General features: G+C 43.4%; 2 protein-coding genes across 2 annotated transcripts in view; one reads left to right on the plus strand and one right to left on the minus strand.

Moving 5' to 3' along the window:
* Nucleotides 1–23,472, plus strand: part of LOC107394980 (occludin) — a 130,405-nt gene that overhangs the window by 4,962 nt on the left and 101,971 nt on the right. The window contains exon 3 of the mRNA XM_070541838.1: nucleotides 1,108–1,269. Coding sequence (XP_070397939.1) covers nucleotides 1,108–1,269 — 162 coding nt within the window. The remainder of the gene's footprint in view (nucleotides 1–1,107; nucleotides 1,270–23,472) is intronic.
* On the minus strand, nucleotides 7,707–9,018 carry LOC129154128 (NADH-ubiquinone oxidoreductase chain 5-like). Its single transcript, XM_070541843.1, is given in 1 exon segment — nucleotides 7,707–9,018. A coding segment is annotated over 1 exon segment (915 nt). The 3' UTR covers nucleotides 7,707–8,103.

Consider the following 23,472-nt stretch of genomic DNA (forward strand, 5'->3'; position numbering starts at 1 on the left):
TTCTCGAAATTACGTTCATTTTACTTGTTAATTATTAGTAGCTCTTAGACATAATGACCTCAGTACTTTAAGTCCCATCGGTTTGCATCTTCTTCTAGTAAGCGGCACCAATCGATTGGAAACAGTGTAGGGACAGTTGAGCGGGAACGTAAAAGAAGACTAAAGGCTTATTCATGCTTCTCGGAAGCTTTTTGCTCTCATACTTCTCCGTCTCCTGGGGAGTGTTGCAACGCAATTCCCCACCAGGACAGCAGAGGGCGTAGTTCTGTTCTGTGGTATCCTGTCATGTATCGGTCCATGATGGTGTGTTTATATTGTGTTTTTTGTAAATAAGAGACTTTTAACACGGACATATTTGTCTCTCATTCTCCTCCACGTCTTCATGCGCTCGCCACCTCTAAACCCACGTTTCCTGTCATTTACGTCCACAAATAAAATGCCTGCTACGCATCTTTTCACTCCTGCAGTCACGGGGAAATTAAACGTTCATATTTTAGAGTTTTTTCGCGAGGAATTCTTCAAGCTTCCCCGTGTCTGACGCTAGTTATCCCCGACTTCCTTTATGTTATTGAGGGCACAATGGCAGCGGTGTAGACGACAGCGGTGCCCTGACCAATCACAAGCTTGCATTCTCCGTCTCGTTCGACAGATATTTAAAAAAGTGGGCTCGACTCCGTACGTACTTGCGTGCCTGCCGGGGCCCCACGCAAGGATGGATAATGGCGTTGTGTGTCTCCACACTGACGCAGACGGAGAAGCATGAATCAGCCTTAACGCCAGGCAGAGGCGGTAGATCTGAATCTGAAAGTTAAAAGCATCACAGAATCGATTAGAATCATCCAGTGATCGGAATAAACAGCATTACTAACAGGGGAAACTTTTACTTTGGAAATCAGTGTTTTATAATATTATTATTATTATAAATATTGTTTTTATGACTCAAGGAGCAAGTTGTCACATGAGGGATGAAATGAAAATAGGGTTCACCTGACGGCCTGTTTCAGCCATGTTGTTTCGTGATTTTGGTATTTTGGCCAAAAATTCACTTTGAGTGGCCGAATTTTCAGTGCATCCCTCGTGGTAATGTGTTGATTGTTGTTCTTCTAGGCAGTGGCGCTGGTTTTGGGCCTGATGGTGGTGCTGGCCTTATCTCTCTCGGCTTACTATGCCTACAAGACTCGAAGTAAAATTTGGCATCATGGAAAATTTAACATCTTCTGGGATGAGCCACTGGCAAGGCCAGAGGAGGGGCAGGACGTGCAGGACTGGGTGAGTGGGTTTCGATGTGCTGATCAACAGGTGCCTACACATTAGCGTCAGCACGGGACCGGTACAGAACTGGAATTTGGTTTCACACACGGGCCAGATTTGTGCTTTCCAGTCCGAGGCGACTCTTTTTTTTCAGACCTCGTCTCCAGCGGTGAGACTGGGGCCAAGGTGACACTACTGACTGATTGGCCGGCTGAAATTACGCCTACTGCCTCCAATTGGCGCAAAGAGATGCCGCTCAGAGGGAACGTGAGCAGAGGTGTGTGTGTGTGTGTGTGTGTGTGTGTCCTGCAGCAGCAGATGACAAGATTGTGACACACACAGCAAATGAATAAAATAATATGGTTCAGAGTCTCCAAAAGCAACACAGATTGTGCCCGCCTTTATCTTTTAAAGGAGAAGCTCCGCCCTCCGGGCAGGGATGTCTGCATTCCTGAGTAGTCCTTCGGATTTATATGTGAACACTACATCGCCCATTCCAGACTGAACTCATTCCATCCGGCTTCACCCAGTCCCAACCGTGCCGACGCTAATGTGTAACTGGCATGAGAGTTTTCTGTTTTTAGCCAGATTAGGAAACCAAACCAAAGTGAAGTTACTCTAAATGTTAAGGTTGTGTTTTTCAAACTTTTAGGGCTGAATGTATCTTTAAAGGTAGAATAAATGTTCCTGGGACAAACACAATTCCAAGGTCCAACCCCCATTCATCAGGCTCCTCCCCTAGCCCACACCAGGCGAATGCCAGGAACAACAGATGCTGTCAAACAACTATAAAAATGTAACGGTAGCTTACCTTTTTGACTTGCTGTTGGCACCTTGTCAGCCACAAGTCGTAAGGTAACTGTTGCGACAACTCCAGGCTTGTGTCACGAGCGCGGGTGAGTTGAGTGGTTGAGGTGAGGATCCAAACTGCATGGGAAAAAAGGCAGGCAGGCTGCAATAATTACAAAAAAACTTTAACGGAGACACACTGAAGCAACGAACGGACGAGGAACACAGACCTGGGAGGGTTTAAATACAAGAGGAGCCGGGATCTACAGTGACTGGGAGACGAGAGGCAGGTGGGAGCAATCAGGGAACACACAGGACTGAACAGAGTGTGACAGTACACTCTGGACCCGAAGGGCCTGTAGAGGTCGAAGAGATCGGGAGACCTTTGGGGGCATAGTCCCTGGAGACGGAGTCCCTGGGGGCATAGCCACTGAAGTGACTGGAGGCGGGGCCGCTGCAGGCACTGTGGTTCTGCTCCCACAGGACAGCTGAAGCTCGGGCTGAGCTGGGACCAAGGTGAATCAGGGTGGTGAATGTCTCCATCTGGAACTCCCAGAGAGGCTGATAAGGTGTTTGAGCCGGACCAGCTCAGCCTGGAGGCAAGCGGGCCCCCCTGGGTGACCCGCAGGCTCAGTCCCTTGGTCTGGCTTCGAAGGTGCTGATTGGACTGGAGATGGAGGCTGGGGGTCCAATCTGGAGCACTGAGCGGGAGCCTCTGAGGTAGGCAGCCCCAATCTGCTAGCTCGACCCTGCCGTCTGGTCCCTCTCGTGGCCCCCCTGGAGTGGGAGGGGACCACAGGAGGGGTGTCCTCCGGCTGAGTGCACTGCTGGCGGGACGTCCTCACAACCCCCCCTGGAGTCCGACTCACCAAGTAGCTGGAGGTGATGGCAGGGCTTGGGTTCCCTCCCAGCGCTGTGGATCAAATTCAGGAGAGCACACGGCCAGTCTGGTGCCCTAGAAGGGGGAGCGGTCCGGCTGCGCCTCCCAGCCCAACCTCCTGTGTGGATCCGGGAGGACAGAGAGGATCGCCGAGGTCCAGCGGCGGCGAGGTGGCGTAGCTGGGAGTGAGCCACTGAAGCAGGCACTCTCAGGGAAGAATTTCTCCACTGGATCCTTCGGGAGGTCCGTTCATTGTGTCATGAGGGCGGGCGAGTCGAGTGGTTAAGGTGAGGATCCGTTCTGTTCAGCTGCTTCAAGTGAGAACATGTGATCTGTTTGCAGATTATAATCCAGTTGTTAAGAACAGGACATTCCCAATGATCGGATCAAGTATTTCCGGGATTATAGGTTTCAGAGGTGAACACAATTATGCCTTGTCAATAGATCTATTCATCAGTTGCCATCAATATGTGAAGAGAAGTTCAGGCAATGTTACCCACTGCACCTTTGACTCCTAAAATAAGTCATCATAGGTGCAGGTCAAGCCCCGCTGACCCTGAAAACAGGTATCAGCCCATCTTAAGGCCTCATCTTCCGACAGACCGAGTATAAAGGAAATCTTACAATCATCAGGGTGGAGAATTTAGAAAACCGACTGACTGCAACAGAAAACCTTTACATCGCCTCACGTCACCTGTACAACGTTCTGGGCTAGTGACAGGAACCAGACGAGGGTAACCCGCCCGACAGTCATGGGAGTCACCACACCACACAGTGGTAATGATGGGGTTGGTGGAGAGGCCAGCTGGAGACGAGACTGAAGGTTAGTCAGTTGATCAAGACGCTGGAGGATGGTGGTCTGTTGCTCACTGAGGGATCGGAGTACAGAATCAGGTGGCTTGTTCTGGTATGGATCTCCTGAGAGCCTCGCAGGGTCAACTGGGCCAGATGGTTTTAGGTAAGTGTTTGACCCACATGCAAGGACTCTCAGGAGACAGGAAGCAGTTTAAAGTTTTACTGAGAATGTGTTGAATCCGTGAGATGATGGAGGTCAGGCGTGGAACTGAAGTGAGAAGTTGGTCAGTAAGGATGACTCTGGGTTGGTATGGAATGGGGGCAGTGGAGTCAGGTTGACTGAAGTGGGAGCGGTTCCGGAACGCTGCAGAACAGAAGGTGAGTCCTTTCTGGAGCAGGAGAGTGTGTATGAAGTGGAAGCAGGTTACAGTCCCAGCTGGAGGACAGGCAGGTGAGATGGTGAAGAGATGAATCCAGTCGGAGATGGTGGTGGAGCCGAGCAATGTTGAAAGGATGGGGAAGACGGCAGCCAGCACGGTTGAGGACTTCCAAGGAGATCGGACACGGTGGAGATGAACAAAAACTAGGATCCTGGGACAAACCACAAAGAGATAAAGCCTTCAAAATGCACCAAGAGAAGCCGGTACACACAGTCACCACCTGACTGAAGATCTGGCACTGGAGGGCTGACTGCCTCCCTCCTCTATCCTCCAGCTGGTGATTAGGATGAGCTGCAGCGGTGTGGAGAACCTGCCTGCCGTCACCACCCACAGGTTAGGACGTCACCACGGTGCCTTCCAGTATAACCCTGAGGAGGACCAGGAGGAGAACGAAGGGAGAACACACATCCCAGCCTGACACAACGTTAACTTGCCTTGCGTTGACTAGAGTTGTGGGTGATGGCCACGCAGATGTCATGAGCTTCAAAGTGTTGCTGCCTTTGGCAGGCACTTGTTTCTGCACGCTCTGGAAACAGGATAGCCGTCTTCTATCAGCTGTCTCTCGGAATTCTTCAAACTTCCAAAATGTGCCGTTCTTCCGACTTTCTCTTCTTTGAGGGCTGATGGATGTCCTGGGAGCTGCCATCTCCTCCTTCGGCCATTATTTTGGCTTCAGCTTCAAGAAGGTTGTGGTTGTAAATTACAGAGTGTGCATGTTCACAACTTCAGCAGATGCGACGGTGGCTGGTGAGGGTCACTGCGCCTACACCGCGGCCACGGTAATCCACCAGGATAATATATTCTTAAAAAAACAAGACGTTATTCTTATTGTCGACATTTTTACCGCTGCACCGGTTACCGTGACATCCCTGCAGCTACATCACTTCAGAGTTTGAAGGGTGTCAGTCTTTTACTCCCTCCCTCAGAGCTCCAGTCTCAGCTCCACCTCTTTGCCCACTTTAATATTTGGCGGTAACGATGACACGAGGTGCACAGCCGAGGTGGAAGTGTTGGGAACTGCCCATTTGGCTCCGAACAAGCCTTTCAGACAGCTATGGGTGATGTGGAGGGTTTGTCCGGTATTTTAACAATCACCGGGTCAGCAAGCAGCATTCAAAAGCATCTCTGCAAGAAATGCTGTTCCTCTAGTGGCTGCAAGTCTTTGTCCTGTGTGTGTGTGTGTGTGTGTGGGGGGGGGGGGGGTAGTCACACAGCTTTGGCTGCCGTGAGCATCTGAATCAGACCTGATGGATGCAGCAGCTGTTCTGTCAGCAGTCGATTCCTGATTCCTGCCCTCAAACATTCATTTACTGCTCGATGTTAAACAGTCAAAAAGAAAATTGTGGCAATAATTATATATGATTTAAAGTAGCGCTGAAACGTAGCTTCATTAAATATCATCCAGGCTTCGTGCTTTTGCTGCAGGCCTCTACACTCATTCATTCCCTCTGATGTAATGAAAACAAACCTAAAATGTCAGAGAGTGACTTCGCTGCCAGACGTCTAATCTGGAGAAGCCCCTCCATAGACTGAATCATTTAGTGCCACCCCCTCCGTGGGGCTTCACACAGCAACGCAGAGGCAACTCAAAGCTTTCATACATTATACATGCCTTCTGCGAGGCAAGCATCTTCACTGCAACACAAGAAGCAGCCAGAATACAGCCTGCGTGTGGATGGAGACTGGAGAAAACAAGCTTGTTTTTATATGTTCACATCTGTAACCAAAAGTTAACTGTAAATACATGTATTGCAAAGGTAAATCACTCATCTTTCCCCCGTGTGGCGGATCCTGCCATCACATGAAAACACGGACTCCAGGTGTGATTCTGTGGTCCTGGTCGTACGTGTTTGTTCTGTGAATAAATGAAAGGCTGTTAACAGGACTGGTTTCTTCTTCTGTTCAAGCTGCTGCAGAAACATCAGGTTGATGCTTGCAGAGCAGACACAGGACACCTGACATGCAGCCAGAAGGCTGCTGCACAAAATCTGTGAAATAAACAGGAAAAATGCAGGTTACAGTAGGTCTCTGCCGGAGAGTGCTTCTATCTGATCCTGGCATGGAAAGCTACATGTGTCCATGAAGGGTCACCAGGTGTTTTGTGAGCTAGTGTGCGCCGGTACTTGTTTATAACCGTTGGAGAGAGTCCGCCTTTTCCTTGCTCTTCTGCCCATGCTCTGCCATCACAACACTGCAGACCACGCTGGGTGTGGGGATCTGGACTGGACACCCAGTGTGTTCATGAGCTGCTGCAGTCTGTTCTGCTGCAGACGCGAAATGATGGTAACTATCTAACATATTGTGCTGGTCTGGTAAAGAAGTGGTTTTCTGATCACTACACACTCTAAAACATCATATTCAAATATAAATATACCACATTACAAATTCAGTCCACATAGCATGCATGCTTGCTTAGTATGAGGATTGCTGTATAGTCACTGACACTAGTCAGTGACTTGATGCAATTTACTGGATTCCTTATATAGGAAACATTATTTCTGATTGGCTTAATGAACTGACCTGAATTGGAATGTTTATTATGTGAAGTGCCTTGAGACGACTCTTGTCGTGACTTGGCGCTATATAAATAAACTTGAATTGAATTGAATAGTAAAGAGTGTAATCGCCTCAAGCCTCCTTCTAATTTTCTTTTCTGTTTTAAAAAGGTTGTTTTCATTTATTACTTGAGCAGAAGTAAATGTTGGACTGGGCAACAATTCAGCGTGTTTCTACGTGTGCTGATAGATCTAACCCTATGTCACGATGAGTGGAGTGGAGGTGATGGACCATGTGTGGTGGAGAGTTCAGGAGGCAGGAACGCAGGCACGGATAAAGTAAAAGATGGGTTTAATGATAGGATACGGCAGGAGCGAGAACAACACGACAATGATCTGACAAAGACGGGCACAAGGAGGCAGGTATAAATACACAGGGACATCAGGAACACATGGGCAGGTTAACGAGGGACAGGTGAGAACAATATGGATCAATCAGGGCAGGAGAGAGACACAGTCAGGAAGGCAGGGGCGGATCGTGACACCCTAGCCCTCACCAGTCGTGTTAATCATCAGTCTGAGTGAGACGGGGGTGTTGCCAGCAGTATTCTCTGGTTTTACCTGAATAACCAGTTAACCTCCGTTTTTGACTTTGACACTGACTAGTCACATCTGTCTCACAGCTGTTGGAGTCTAAAACAAGGCAAGAGGTCCGTAGCAGAGCTCTCAGTTGCATCTCACACACTAGCCACGGCGTCAGGTTTGGAACAATCGAGCACCTAAGAGGACTTAAATGATCCAGTAAAAAAGTTTGAGTTGTTGACGAACCAGACTTAAACTGAGCTGATAACTCTCGCCATACGATTGGACTAAGAAGGGTACACCTGTAAGTGCTAAACTGCCAATGGTTAAGCAAGAGGAGGTTACGGGTAGTAGATGGTTCAAGCCACCTCATTTTCAAATGTCCTGTTCATCATTCATGGCATGAATAATTGACCCTGAGCATAAAAATAGTTTAGCTTTGAAGAAAGCAGGAGTGCAAACATGAATGAAGGCTAACATTTTCTGGATAGGAAAACATTATATATGTTAAATTGTGCTTTACTATTACCATACATGAGTTATTGTGTACAGGTTTGGGGAAACACATATAAAAGTAATGTTCAGACTATAATCATAATGCAGAAAAGGGCTGTTAGACTAATAAATCAGGAGGGGTGTAGGGCTCACACAAACGCACTCTTTGTTAAGATGCAAGCTTTAAAATTCCAGGACCTGGTCAAGTTTAAAACAGTACAAATAATATATAAGGCAAGGAAAGGGATGCTCCCAACTGAAATAAGTAAACGGTTCTTAGAAAGAGAAGGGAGGTATAATTTTAGAGGGAAGTGGAATTTAAAAGTACAAAGAGTACGAACAACATTGGAAAGGATGTCTACTTCAATAGCGGGCGTTAAATTCTGGAACGAGTTAACAGAAGAAATAAAGGTCCGTAGTGGTATAAACCAGTGCGCCAACTAATGGATCCTAGACAAAGGCATGCAGAAAGTGCAGTTGGATTGTTACTTATTAAAGGGCTAAATCAAATTAATAAGAAGATGCCTGCAACAACTATTGTACTTGAGTGAAGTAGTGCTGAGACAGGGGTAGGCCCTTCTATGGCTGAGGGAAGTCATGGGTGAAGCCCAAACTGAGCTGATGTGCCAGCTGCAGCAAAGATTAGACGTATAAGTGGTAAGGTTAAATCTATCTGGTGTGTGGTTATGAAGATTTGTTGTATTTCTCTTGCATTAAGGTTTATAGCTATTCAGGCTACAGATAAAATCAAGACGATGTCCCCTACTCGGTTGTAGACTACTGCTTGTAAAGCAGCTGTATTGGCGTCAGCCCGACCACATCATCATCCAATTAAAGGAGATGACATGATTCCCACCCCCTCTCATCCAATGAACAATTGAAATAAGTTGTTGGCAGTTACAAGGATGATCATGGCGATGAAAAAAATTAGAAGATTTTTAAAGAATTTATTAATACACGGGTCAGAATGCATATATCATAAAGCAAATTCTAAAATAGATCAAGTTACATAAAGGGCAGTAGGTAAAAAGATGGATGAATAAGAGTCTAATTTAAAGCTGATATTAATGTTAAATAACATGTTGGTTCATGTTCATGTAGTGGTGACTGTTTCTAAGCCCTGATCCATGAAAAGTATTAAGGGGAATGATGCAAACTTGACAGCTGTCTTGATTTTCTTATTAGATCAGTCGGGTGGTAGTCGGGTTTTTAAAGTGTCCATTAGAGGGTATATAAGAATTAATAACAACCATAATAGGGTGGATGAAAATACCAAAGATATACTATACATAACTTCTACTTGGAGTTGCACCAAGAGTTTTTGGCTCCTAAGGTCAACGGATGAGCTATTATCCTTTAGGAGCTTTGAGCGAGTCCCAGATTCAAACCAAGAGGGCGAAAATGAGCAGTTATCGTTACGATCATGTCTCTCTCTGTGGTTAAAAGGGTTCTAACCTTTGTTGTAAGGATCACAACCTTATATTTTATTTAAATTATAAGCACATGTGGCTCGCCCTCAGATTAGTTCTGGTCTCATAATTAGTATGATAAGAGGTATTAGATGTAATAAGATAAGTAAATGTTCTCGTGTGTAGGTGGGGTTTAATAGTAGTACAGGTGCTGGCCAGTAAATTAGAATATCATCAAAAGGTTGAAAATATTTCAGTAATTCCATTCAAAACGTGAAACTTGTACATTATATTCATGCAATGCACACAGACCAATGTATTTCCAATGTTCATTACATTTAAATTTGATATTCATAAGTGACAACTAATGAAAACTCCAAATTTGGTATCTCAAAAAATTAGAATATTCTGAAAAGGCTGAATATAGAAGACACCTGCTGCCACTCTAATCAGCTGATTTACTCAAAACACCTGCAAAGGCCTTTAAAAGGTCCCTCAGTCTTGTTTTGAAGGCACCACAATCATGGGGAAGACTTCTGACTTAACAGCTGTCCAAAAGACAATCATTGACACCTTGCACAAGGAGGGCAAGACACAAAAGGTGATTGCTAAAGAAGCTGGCTGTTCGCAGAGCTCTGTGTCCAAGCACATTAACAGACAGGCGAAGGGACGGAAAAAATGTGGTAGAAAAAAGTGTACAAGCTCTAGGGATAACCGCACCCTGCAGAGAATTGTGACGACAAACCCATTCAAAAATGTGGGGGAGATCCACAAAGAGTGGACTGCAGCTGGAGTCAGCGCTTCAAGAACCACCACGAGGAGACTCATGAAAGACATGGGATTCAGGTGTCGCATTCCGTGTGTCAAGCCACTCTTGAACATGAAACAGCGCAAGAAGCGTCTCGCCTGGGCCAAGGACAAAAAGGACTGGACTGATGCTGAGTGGTCCAAAGTTATGTTTTCTGATGAAAGCAAGTTCTGCATTTCCTTTGGAAATCAAGGACCCAGAGTCTGGAGGAAGAGCGGAGAAGCACAGAATCCACGTTGCATGAGGTCCAGTGTAAAGTTTCCACCGTCAGTGGTGGTGTGGGGTGCCATGTCATCTGCCGGTGTTGGCCCACTCTGTTTCCTGAGGTCCAGGGTCAATGCAGCCGTCTACCAGGAAGTTTTAGAGCACTTCATGCTTCCTGCTGCTGACCAACTTTATGGGGATGCAGACTTCACCTTTCAACAGGACTTGGCACCTGCACACAGTGCCAAAACCACCAGCACCTGGTTCAAGGACCATGGTATCCCTGTCCTTGATTGGCCAGCAAACTCGCCTGACCTTAACCCCATAGAAAATCTATGGGGTATTGTGAAGCGGAGGATGCAATACGCTAGACCCAACAATGCAGAGGAGCTGAAGACGACTATCAGAGCAACCTGGGCTCTCATAACACCTGAGCAGTGCCACAGACTGATCGAGTCCATGCCACGCCGCATTACTGCAGTTATTGAGGCAAAAGGAGCCCCGACTAAGTATTGAGTGCTATACATGCACATTCTTTTCATGTTCATTCTTTTCAGTTGGCCAACATTAGAGAAACAAACATTTTTTCATTGGCCTTTAGAATATTCTAATTTTCTGAGATACCAGATTTGATGTTTTCATTGGTTGTCACCTATAAATATCAAAATTAAACGTAATAAACATCGGAAATACATTGGTCTGTGTGCATTGCATGAATATAATGTACAAGTTTCACGTTTTGAATGGAATTACTGAAATATTTTCAACCTTTTGATGATATTCTAATTTACTGGCCAGCACCTGTATGTGATTAGGAAGTGTTCCTCGTTGTGTTACTAAAAATATTTGTAATGAATAACTGGCTGTAATTAAGGTTCCTAATCCTGTAAAAATAAGAGTTCAGGTAGATCAATTAAATAGGGATGAAATAATCATTAATTCTCCTATTAGGTTAGGGAATGGAAGGAGAGCAAGATTAGCTAAACTTGAAACAAATCACCAGGAAGTCATTAAGGGGAAATGGTTTGTAAGCCTCGGGAAAGAATTATTGTCCGACTGTGTGTTCGTTCATAGTTAGTACTGGCCAAGCAAAATAGTGCTGATGAGGTTAGGCCGTGGGCAATCATTGGGATTAATGCTTCTGTAAACCCTCATGTGGTTTGAATCAGGATTCCCGCTGCTACGAGACCTATATGGCTTACTGATGAGTCAGCGATGAGAGATTTAAAGTCTGTTTGTCGTAGACAGATTAAACCTGTTATAATGACGCCTCATAGTGCCAAGATAATAAAAGGGTAAGCCATATTCTTAGCTATAGGTTCTAGGACAATTATAACTCGTATAAGACCATAGCCTCCTAGTTTTAATATTACTGCGGCAAGTACTACTGATCCGGCAATAGGTGCTTCTACGTGTGCTTTAGGTAATCATGAACTCCATAGACAGGTATTTTTACTAGAAAAGCTATAAGGCATCCGATTCATCATAGCTTGTATGAAAATTGGAATAAAGTGGAAGGAATAATAAAACTTATTGTAAAGAAGGATAATGTTCCTATTGAATTTTGAAGAATTAGGAGAGCTACTAAGAGGAGAAGTGAGCCTGCTAAGGTATAAAATAAAAAGTAGGTTCCTGCATTTAAACATTCATTTTGATTTCCTCAGCGTGTGATAAGTATCAAGGTGGGATAAGGGATATAAAATATAATAGTCTCTGTTGCGCTGAAAGCCAGAATTAAGAAGAACTGTAGTGAGATTACAAGGGTTAGGTAAATTCGGTTTAAGGGTTCACTCGACACATGCTTTTGACTTGCTAAAATTATTAGTGGAAGAAGCCAACAAGTAAGAATTAATAAGGGTGTTGATAGAGAATCTGTAGCTATGAGGGTATTAATTGTAGTTCAGTTGCTGATAGCTGAATAAGAAATTCAACTGAAGCTAGCTGAAGCAATGATAAAACTATACAAAAGAGTGGAAGATCATATATTTTTACTGGATGAAATTCAGGTTGATGTGAGTAATACGGCTGTGGGGAAAATCATTTTTAACAGGTTTAGGGTGTTAGTATGGTCTGAGCCGTGGGTTCGTGCGGTAGCAACTAGTAAAGCAAGACCAATACTTGCTTCACAGGCTGAAAAAGCAAGAAGTAGCTGTTGTGACTTATTTTTCATTTAAGTATTTAGTTACTAAAGAAATACAGTCCTGTTGTTAGCACTGAAAATGTATTTGTGCAAGTATTTTATTTTGAAGGGAACCTTCAGGAAATGCACTCTTCTTCGCTGATTGTTGTACTTGACGAGAGAAAAAAGAGACGTTAAAAGGTTTGGATGTTGCTCACGTTATGAAATGAGCATTAAATGTTCAAGATAAAGACGCTGTCGTCCGTCATCATTTTAGAAGCCTTTATTCCACTTCAGTTTTTGGTGCCGAAACCCGGGAAGTGTAAGACTACACTAAATTTCAGAACGGAGTGAAGTGCTAACTGCTATTGCTAGCAGCCAAGATGGCGGACAGGCTCGAGCGGATGAAGAAGAAACGTGCCACAATACGGACCTCGGTTACAAAGCTGTTATCCCGCCTGGAGAGTGAGGTGGGCAAGGAGACACCAGATAATGACAAGCTACGTGAGTTTCTGACACTTTTGATCTCCAAGGAGGAAAGTTTAATAGATTTGGATAAGGGCATAGAAGAGGAGACACCTACAGATGCACTGGAGATGGAGATTTCAAACACACAGGATTATATGGACCGCCTTCTGACATGGAAGTTTCGCGCTACTGGAATAATTGAAAGGTCACGTGAGTCTACAAGAGCGCGAGTCAGTGATGCGGGTTCTGGTTCATTTGCATCACAGTCAAGACAAACTGTTAAACTTCCCAAGTTACTGATAACCCAGTACAATGGTGAAATAAGTCAGTGGCAAGAATTTTGGTCTCAGTACGAAGTAGCTATTCACAAAAATGATGGATTATGTAAAACAGACAAGTTCACATACTTGAGATCCTACCTAACTGGAGCAGCTGCACGGACTATTGCAGGACTCACCATGACAGATGACAACTATGATGATGCAATAGAATTACTCCAGAGTCGATTTGGGAGAAAGGACATTGTGATTAGTGCTCATATGTCCAAATTATTAAACCTGACACCAGTAAAGAAATCATCTGATGTGGCATCTTTGAGACACCTGTATGATGAGTGTGAGATTCAGATTCGTAGCTTGGAATTCTTGGGGGTGCACAGTGACACCTATGGCTGCCTGCTATGTCCAGTACTGCTGCAGCTCATCCCAGAGGATATAGCCTTAGCCTACACCAGGCGATCAGACTCCAACAGTGAATGGAAGGTTCCAGAGCTTATCGAGTTTCTGCAGAATGAGGTGCAAAGCAGAGAAAGGGCGCTACAGCTAACCAGACCTGGACATGATGTTAAGGATGCTACCCCAAAGCAGAGCGGTAAACCATTCTATGATTCTGATGTTAAACCTAGAAGGTGGAGCACCCCATCAGCTACTGCCTTGCACACAGCAAACACTGTGCCCCAGACCTGCGTGTTTTGTGACAGCAGTAACCACAAGCCTGAAAACTGCCCAGAACATTCAGTAAGTGCACGTAAAGAAAAGCTGAGAAAACTTGGAAGATGTTATGTGTGTTTAGGTCCAAAACACATAGCAAAGTTTTGCAGAACAAAAATTTCATGTGGTTTATGTAGACGTAGACACCATCAGTCAGTGTGTGAGCAATCTGAAGTGAAGCCTGAGGTCGACAACAGCAATAGTAGTGTACATACAGATGCTGTGTTATCTTCAGTAACAAGTCCTGCACAATCAAGGATAAAAACTCAGAACACTGTACTGCTTCAGACCGTCAAGGCATGGGCAGTGGGCCCCAAAGACCGAAAAATATCTCGCTGTCTTTTGGATGGAGGCAGCCAGCGAAGCTTCATTCACAAGGATGTTGCTAGGGCCCTTGGACTACCAGTTATCAGACAAGAGATGCTAACTCTCCATGTTTTTGGATCCACTACTCCTGTGACAGAGAAGCGCAACATTGTGAGAGTTGAGCTGGAGAACGTGTGGAACAGTCAGCAAAAATTGGAGATTGAAGCAATAGAGACCCCCCAGGTATGCGCAGCTGTGATTAAAGTTCCAAGTGGACCGATTCAAGCAGAGCTGAAAAGAAGGGAGCTGCAGCTCGCAGACTGTCCACTAGAAGGTGCTAATGATGCAGAGCTGCAAGTTTTAATAGGAGCTGACTACTACTGGCAAGCTGTTTCTGGTAATGTTCAAAGAGTCACAAAGACATTAGTAGCTGTTGAAAGCATTTTTGGATGGACTCTCCAGGGTCCAGTGACGAGCTCCAGTGTAACAGATACCACTTGTATGCACATTAGCTTATCTGAAGACACTCAGATTTCAAACCAACTTCATGCATTCTGGGAAGTGGAGTCATTGGGCATAGTTAACGACACAGCAGAGAGCACAGAAAACTTAGAGGTTTTGCAAAGTTTCGAGCAGACAACGACCTTCAAAAATGGACGCTACCAAGTTGAGTTACCGTGGTGACCTGACAGAACTCAACTCTCAGACAACTTAAAGGTGGCCAAAAGACGTCTTGAAAGCCTAAAGAAAAAACTGAGAATTGATGCCGCTTTGTATACCAGTTACAACGATGTGATACAAGACTACCTGAAGCAAGGGATTTGTGAGGATCTGTCAGAGGACACATGGTCGACAGGGAACTCAGTCAAATATTACATGCCACACCACGCTGTTGTGCGAGAAAACAAGGCAACAACCAAACTCAGAGTGGTTTTTGATGCATCATCACATGAGGAAAATTCCCCATCCCTAAATGACTGTCTGTACACTGGGCCCAATTTGAACCCAAATCTGCTGGATGTGCTGATTAAATTCAGATTGCATGAGATAGCCTTTACTGCAGACATCACAAAGGCTTTTTTGCAGATATCCCTGACGGATAAAGACAAGGATGCAGTTCGATTCCTGTGGCTCCATGGACCCCCAACCAAAGACTGCGAGAATGAGGTGCATATTCTCAGAATGAACAGAGTTGTATTTGGAGTGTCTCCTAGCCCATTCCTGCTTGCCGCCACAATCCGAAAGCATCTCAAACAATATGAAACCAAGCAGACAAAAACAGTGCAGACACTGAGAGACTCCTTATACGTTGATGACTTTATTGCCAGTGTATCAAATGTGCAAGAAGCCCATTGTGTGACAACAGAAGCAAAAGACATTCTGTCCCAAGCCGGGATGAACTTGTGCAAGTGGGTTACTAACTCCCCTGAGCTCAGAGCCTTGTGGAAGGAGAATGGACTAGAGCATGGAGTGGAAAGTGAGTTAAGTGGAAATGTACTCAAGGTCCTAGGACTAGTCTGGAGATCTGGAACTGATGACTTTGTGTTTGATCAAAGAGGACTTATAGACATTGTAAAGGGGAAGGAAAACACAAAACGAGGTGTTTTGCAGACGTCATCTCGCATATTTGACCCCATTGGCTTTCTCACACCATTTACCATCAGAGCCAAGTGCCTTTTCCAAGAGATGTGGGAAAGTGGGCTTAAATGGGATGAACAACTACCCCCTAAGTTAAAGGAGAAATGGGAACAGTGGTGTGCTGAGTTACCACTGCTCCACCTAGTGGTCATTCCTAGGTGGCATCACATTGAGCATCCAGATTCACAGAGCGTAAGCTTACAGGTTTACTGCGATGCAAGTGAAAAGGCTTACAGTGCTGTGGCCTATCTGAAAGGAAAAAACTGAGAAGGAGAGACCGTGACAAGTTTTGTTGCTTCCAAGTCACGAGTTGCACCATTAAAAAAAATGACTTTGCCTTGTTTAGAACTTGTGGGTGCACTTATTGGAGCCAGATTGGGACACAGTCTTCTAAAGGCATTTGATCTGGAAAGAAATCAGCTTCACATGTGGACGGACTCGATGATCACGCTTCACTGGATTCATAGCTCTGCTCAGCGGTGGAAACCATTCGTGGCCAACAGAGTGACCGAGATACAAGAGCTCACAAATCCAGAGCTGTGGTCCCATTGTATGGGCAAAACCAACCCCGCAGACCTACCGACAAGAGGCCAGCATGTCCAGAGCCTCATTGACAGTCAGCTGTGGTGGAGTGGACCTAAATCATTGCCAGCAGCCGATGAAAGAGAACAGGTGGATGAGAGCTATGTGTCATCTGAGGTGAACTGTGAACTTAAAACTAAGCACCAGGTTGTAGTACAACTGACACGTGCTGAGCAGGTTGAACCACTGTTTGACATTGAAAAATACAGTCGACTTAGGACAGTGTTGAGAGTAACTGCATGGGTTAAAAGATTTGTGACAAACACACGATCCAGTCAGAAACTGAAAGGAGAGCTGACCGCGGACGAGATCAGGGCTGCCGAAAGGTACTGGGTGAAGCAGACACAGGAGAGTAGCTTTAGCTCAGAAATCCTACAGTTACAGCTGAAACAGAATGTGAAGAGAGACTCTAAGATTAAGGATTTGAAACCATTTTTGGATGAAGAGGGACTGGTATGTGTTGGAGGGAGACTTCAGAACTCTGATCTTAGCTTCAGAGAGCAGCACCCCTGGGTGCTACCAAGCAGTCATAAATACTCTGAGCTATTGGTTCATTCTTGTCATGAAAGGGTGATGCATTCTGGTGTTAGAGACACTTTAATCCAAGTGAGGGAGCAATACTGGATCTTGAGAGGGAGACAGTTCGTTAAACGCATTGTTTCTGGATGTTTTATTTGCAGGAAGCTAAAGGTTAAAGCGGCGCAGCAGATTACTGCTCCTTTACCTCAGGATAGAGTAACAGAATCAGCTGCATTTGAAGTCACTGGGGTGGATTTTGCGGGACCCTTGTATGTTAAAACTAAGAGTCAACCGACAAAGGCTTACATTGTATTGTTCACTTGTGCTGTAACAAGGGCAGTACACTTGGAGTTGGTATCAGATCAGACCACTGAAAACTTCCTGTTAGCCCTAAAAAGATTTATTGCTAGAAGAGGGCTATGTAGGATCATGTATTCTGACAATGCTAAAACATTTAAAAGGGCAGATAAGGACTTGAAGGAGATGTGGCAGGTGATTAAAGGCTCAGAACTCACTAAGTTCTTTACCGAGAAAGGAATCACCTGGAAGTTCATTGCTGAGCGGGCAGCTTGGTGGGGGGGCTTCTGGCAGAGGCTTGTGAGATCTGTAAAAACATGTTTGAAAAGAGTGCTGGGGAGGGCCTCATTGAACTTTGAGGAACTAACAACTGTGCTGACAGAGGTTGAAGCAGTGTTGAACTCTAGACAATTGTCTTATGTATATAATGATGTTCTAGAACCTCAGCCACTAACCCCTTCTCATTTCCTGGTTGGAAACCGACTAACTTCTCTACCACCAAAGAATCTGTCTTCCCAGCCTCACACCCCCACTGTCAACAAAGAGGAGCTGGGACGACGATGGGAATACCGCCAGAGACTTTTGAACGGCTTTTGGAAGCGCTGGCGCAGAGACTATTTGATGGACTTAAGATCAGCCCACACATCTGAGACCACAACACCCACTACAGTAAAGGTGGGAGATGTTGTTCTAATAGGAGAGGACAACACACCCAGACAGACCTGGAAAATGGGTAGAATAACAGAGGTTTTTCCAGGCAGAGATGGACTGATTCGTTCCTGTAAGGTTTGCAGTTCTACAGGTACCATTTTGAGAAGACCTGTACAGTTACTATATCCCTTAGAGGTATGTTAAGGATGGCTAACTGTTGATGAACATCTGTTCATCGGGCGGGAGTGTGTTGTGACTTATTTTTCATTTAAGTATTTAGTTACTAAAGAAATACAGTCCTGTTGTTAGCACTGAAAATGTATTTGTGCAAGTATTTTATTTTGAAGGGAACCTTCAGGAAATGCACTCTTCTTCGCTGATTGTTGTACTTGACGAGAGAAAAAAGAGACGTTAAAAGGTTTGGATGTTGCTCACGTTATGAAATGAGCATTAAATGTTCAAGATAAAGACGCTGTCGTCCGTCATCATTTTAGAAGCCTTTATTCCACTTCAGTAGCAGAGGAGGGGTAGAGAAGTTATCTGAGTTTATTTGGAGCACTCAAAGGGAATAAGCAATGAAGATAGATATTATTATACCTTCAAGACATAGAAGGGCAGAGTAGGTGTGTTCGGTGAAAGCCTGATGAGCCTAGAATAAATATAAGAGAGAAGACTATTAGTGTAAGAGTCATTAGGTTTATTATGGGGTTTAACCATTAGTTTTTGAGCCGAAATCAAATGTTTTTGTTAAACTAATAACCTATTCTGCTCATTCTAGGCCCCCTGGATTCACTCATAAACTAATCCCAGGGTTAACAGGATCAGAACAACTGATGTTCATGACAGTGAGATTAAGGGGTCAGGAAGTTGGCTTCCTCAGGGAAGGGGAAGTAATAAGGCAATTTCTAAGTCAAACAGGATAAGAAGGACAGCGATTAGAAATAATCGTGTTGAGAAAGGAAGTCGGGCTGAACCTAGTGGGTCAAAACCACATTCATAAGGAGACAGCTTGTCATAATTAGGGTTTAACGAGGGTAATCAGAAGGCTACAATGGCGAGAATTGTTGAGGAAGATGGATAATGCAGTTGTAATTATATTCATTATCTTTCCATGGATTTTAACCAGGATTAAGTGATTGGAAGTCACTAGTATTATTAATACTAGAAAGATAAGATCCTCATCAATAAATAGAAACGTAGTAGGCCACGATATGGGAGATTATGCCAAAGCCCGGTAAAATTAAAATGTAAACTTCTGGGTGACCGAAGAATCAGAAGAGGTGTTGATAAAGAATTGGATCTCCTCCGCCAGCTGGGTCAAAGAAAGTTGTATTTAAATTTCGATTTGTTAGCAGTATTGTAATTCCTGCAGCCAGAACAGGTAGAGATAGTAATAGAAGTACTGCTGTAATTAAGACGGCTCAGACAAATAGAGGGGTTTGATATTGTGAAATAGCTGGTGGTTTTATGTTGATAATGGTTGTGATAAGGTTGATAGCTCCTAGGACTGAAGAGACACCTGCTAAGTGGAGAGAGAAAATTGTTAGATCTACGGAGGCACCTGCATGAGCTACATTTCCTGCTAGTGGAGGGTAGACTGTTCAACCTGTCCCTGCTCCCACTTCAACCCCCGAGGAAGCTAAGAGGAGAAGAAAAGAGGGAGGTAGAAGTCAGAAGCTCATGTTGTTTATTCGAGGAAAAGCTATATCAGGTGCCCCAATTATAAGCGGAACTAGTCAATTACCAAACCCACCAATTATAATTGGTATTACTATAAAGAAGATTATAACAAAGGCATGTGCTGTAACCATAACATTATAAATCTGATCATCGCCTAAAAGAGATCCGGGCTGACTTAACTCTGCTCGGATTAGGAGGCTTAGGGCTGTCCCCACTATGCCGGCTCAAGCACCAAAGACTAAATTAAGGGTGCCGATATCTTCAAGAATAGTTGAGAAAAATCAACGAGTGATCGCCGCAGGTAGAATGACTGAAATAGTGGTGGATTGTAGCTCCATAAATAGAGGTTTAAGCCCTCTTTCTCCCAGTCCCCAGTCCCGAGGTGTATAACATGCATGATCGCAAACCATGAGTAGTAGATTACCGTCTGCCGGGACTTTCCCCGCCAATTTTATTTTTTCCGGCTAGGCGGGGGAAGTAGACGGATGCTCTCTGGTTTGAGCATTTAGCTGTTAACTAAAAGTTTGTAGGATCGAGGCCTACACGTCTAGAAAGGCCTTGGCTTAATGAAAGTGTCTGTTTTGCATGCAGAAGATGTGAGTTAGTGTCCTGTAGGTCTTATAAGGGTTAAGAGATTTGCACTCTTACATAAAGCTTTGAAGGCTTTGGGTTTAATGTTAAACCCTTACCATGTGAACGCTATTAATAGGGGGAGAAGGGGAAGTAGCAGTAAAGTTATCATGACTGAGGTAGCGTTTGGTAGAAGAATATTTTTATTATTTAGACGTCAAGATAAGGTGTTTGTTGATGTGTTAGGAGCAGTTGTTAAAGTTATACTATAAGATAGCCGAAGGTAGAAGTACAGACTCAGTGAGGCTGACAAAGCTGCTGCAGTTACTGTCGCATTAAAACTTTGTTTAGTTAATTCTTGCAGGATTATTCATTTTGGTAAAAATACGGTTAAAGGGGGAAGACCACCAAGTGATAGTAAAACTAAAGGGGTAAGGGCAGTTAAGATAGGTGTTTTTATTCAAGAGGTTGATAAGGAATTAATGTTAGTTGTTTTGTTTAGTATAAATGTGTTAAATAGTGAAAATGTTATGATAACATAGATTAACAAGGTTATTAATGATAATGAGGGGAGTAATTGTATTACCAGAAACATTCAACCTAGATGTGCGATTGAGGAGTAAGCCAGAATTTTTCGTAACTGGGTTTGATTTAAACCTCCTCAACCTCCTAAGATTACTGATGTTAATCCTAATAAAATTATTAAAGTACCGTTATTAGTCTGAATTAATAGGGAAAAAGGGGCTAGTTTTTGTCAGGTGGCGAGGACTAGTCCTACCAACCCGATGTTAAAGTTGGACCTCACATAACGGGAAAATACCCATCCCAAGGAACTTGCAATTACCTGTTTACATCAGCAGGGGGCAGAGTCATCCAGCACAGTGTGCATAAAACAGCAAAACAACCAAGACAAAACAAACTAACAAAATCAGTGTGAAGAAAATCGAAAATAAAAACAAAAAGTGATTTACATCACCTAGAAGTAAATGGAGAAATCACAGTAGAAGAGTTGTTGCAGAAGATTGTAATCTAATGAAATCAAACAGAATCAACCCATCTGGAAAAAGAAAGGGTGAGCTTGCCAGCATCCCCAAGCTCATATCACAAAATAACAATTTCATCTACCCTATGCATTTGCTCTCATTACGCCAGAAACTTTTACCTATATTCACATCATCAGAGCTAAATCAAGGAATATGTCCACGACCAAAGCGACTTTTTAATTTTATCTCTTTGCTTCTAACACTGGAGTTAACTAACAACAAAACCAGTCCTAGTTGTAAAAATAATGTTTCAACTTCACATAGATTCAGTAACGTAAGGTTGCTTCAGAGTACATCAACATACATCAATAATGTACAATGTCACTCAAATAATGCGTAAAATTTGTCAACGGGAGATAAATACTGCTAAATTAAAACTCCGTAAGTTAAATTGGACAGCAGATTTATCGAAGGAAAATAAAACTCATTTGTCACATAGAGACAGTGAATGTTTAAAAAAATAAAACTGAATGTGTTCTTAGATACTCACAACCCTAAAAGTGTTTGAAAAGATGATAATTGTTTCAGGACAGGAAAAGACGTTCTGATCAAAAAAAGTAATTCATAATTGATAAAAGTGTACCTTGTCTTAAATGGTTATACTACAGGAAACAAGGAAATGCATGAGGAGGAGCCCTAATTATATAACTAAGTGTGATTATGAACAGCTAAAGTATTTATACTCAGAAAACAACAAGAAATAAACAAAATAAAAGACTGACAGACTTGAAAACTTACTAGATGGACATGTAATCAGGTCATTCTCAAAATAATGTGACCATCAAGGAACATTCGTTAGACCATCATGCCACTGATCACATCTAAGGGTAATGTAGGACAAGTGTCATCTTATAATGCTCGTCTAGCAATAATAAAAACAACACCACAGCCAAGGGCAAGGGCTGCTCTCTTAGTTGAAAAAAAGAAGGAGATAGGAAGTGAGAGCTGTCAGCAGAGGCAGAATGAAGACTGAGCAAAACAACTGAAAATATTCATCAACCAACTAGGAAGTAGTTCAATATTAATCACATAAATAGTTAATTGAGGATCGTGATAAATTGACTAACACAAGGTAGAGATATTTTACATAACTTGTAAAGAACTAGATTCTTCAACTATGCAATTAATTTAACATCTTCATATAGAAGTAACTGATCATAAGGCAAACGTTACTGAAGTCATGGACACTAAATCAAGGTTTTGGTAACTTCAGTCATAAATAGGGAGATTTGTTTAGAAGACTCAAATGGACTCGATCCATGGTTCGAGTAATAGGCTTTGACATCTAAGATGTCTAATGTCATATGATAACATAATGGATGAAAAACCATGGTAACCTAGAAATCATCTATCTTCAATAGATAATGTTTCTGACGATATTGGATAATCTCTAATGATATTGATTGATTAATGATAGTATTTATGAATCTGCGCTAGGAGGCGAAGCAAGTCATTCATAGATGATAACATAAAAAGGCACAATCAGTACTTTTGAAAGTTTAGGACATCATATATTAATCCCTTATTTCCTAATGATAAGTTAGTTTAGGTCAAAAAAACAAAACATTTATCATCACTCCTAAATTTGACATTTCAATTCACTTCATTTAACCTCCAATAAGGGGTTATACTCTGCTTAATGTTCTTTTTGTTTACTCTCATAATCAAGTTTTATTGATATTAAACAGATGCACTAGCGTCAGATAGATTATCAAGAGGAATCAGCTAACTGTCGTAATCGGAGAAGTGTCAGGCCACACTGTGTGTATAGGTCAGCGCAGCCTAGCAGACTCCAGCTGTCTCCTTTGTTTGGGTTATGGTAAGGAAACAGTGAGGTTTGGCATGGCACTGATAAATGGCCTTATCTCACTCAGTCACGGGGAAAAAAAACAACTGAATCTTCAACATTTAAATTCCAAACAAATACTAAGAAACGGCCGAATCACTCAGTAAAGCCAAATGAACATTCATCATCATCCAACAGTTTTAGTTAAATCCTGCCTTTCTTCTCTGCTCCCTTTTATAACGGCCATTATTCATTCCTCACTATCCTCTGGTACGGTCCCATCCCTATTCAAATCCGCTTCAGTCAGCCCTATTCTAAAAAAACCTGGTTTAGATCCCAATGATTTCAATAACCTCCGTCCCATTTCCCGTCTTCCCTTCATTTCCAAAGTCCTTGAGAAAACTGTTGCATCTCAGCTCCATTCCCATCTCACCCGCAATAACCTTTATGAACAGTTTCAGTCTGGCTTCCGTCCCCACCACAGCACAGAAACAGCTCTCATCAAGATCACTAACCACCTACTCATTGCTGCTGATTCTGGTTTAATCTCTATTCTCATTCTCCTCGATCTGAGTGCGGCCTTTGACACCATTTCTCATCCCATCCTCCTCAATAGACTCTCTTCCTTAGGCATCACTCACACCCCCTCTGCTGGTTTCAATCTTACCTTACTGGC

The sequence above is a fragment of the Nothobranchius furzeri genome, chromosome 11 (genome assembly GCF_043380555.1).
Source record: "Nothobranchius furzeri strain GRZ-AD chromosome 11, NfurGRZ-RIMD1, whole genome shotgun sequence".
Taxonomy (NCBI): domain Eukaryota; kingdom Metazoa; phylum Chordata; class Actinopteri; order Cyprinodontiformes; family Nothobranchiidae; genus Nothobranchius; species Nothobranchius furzeri.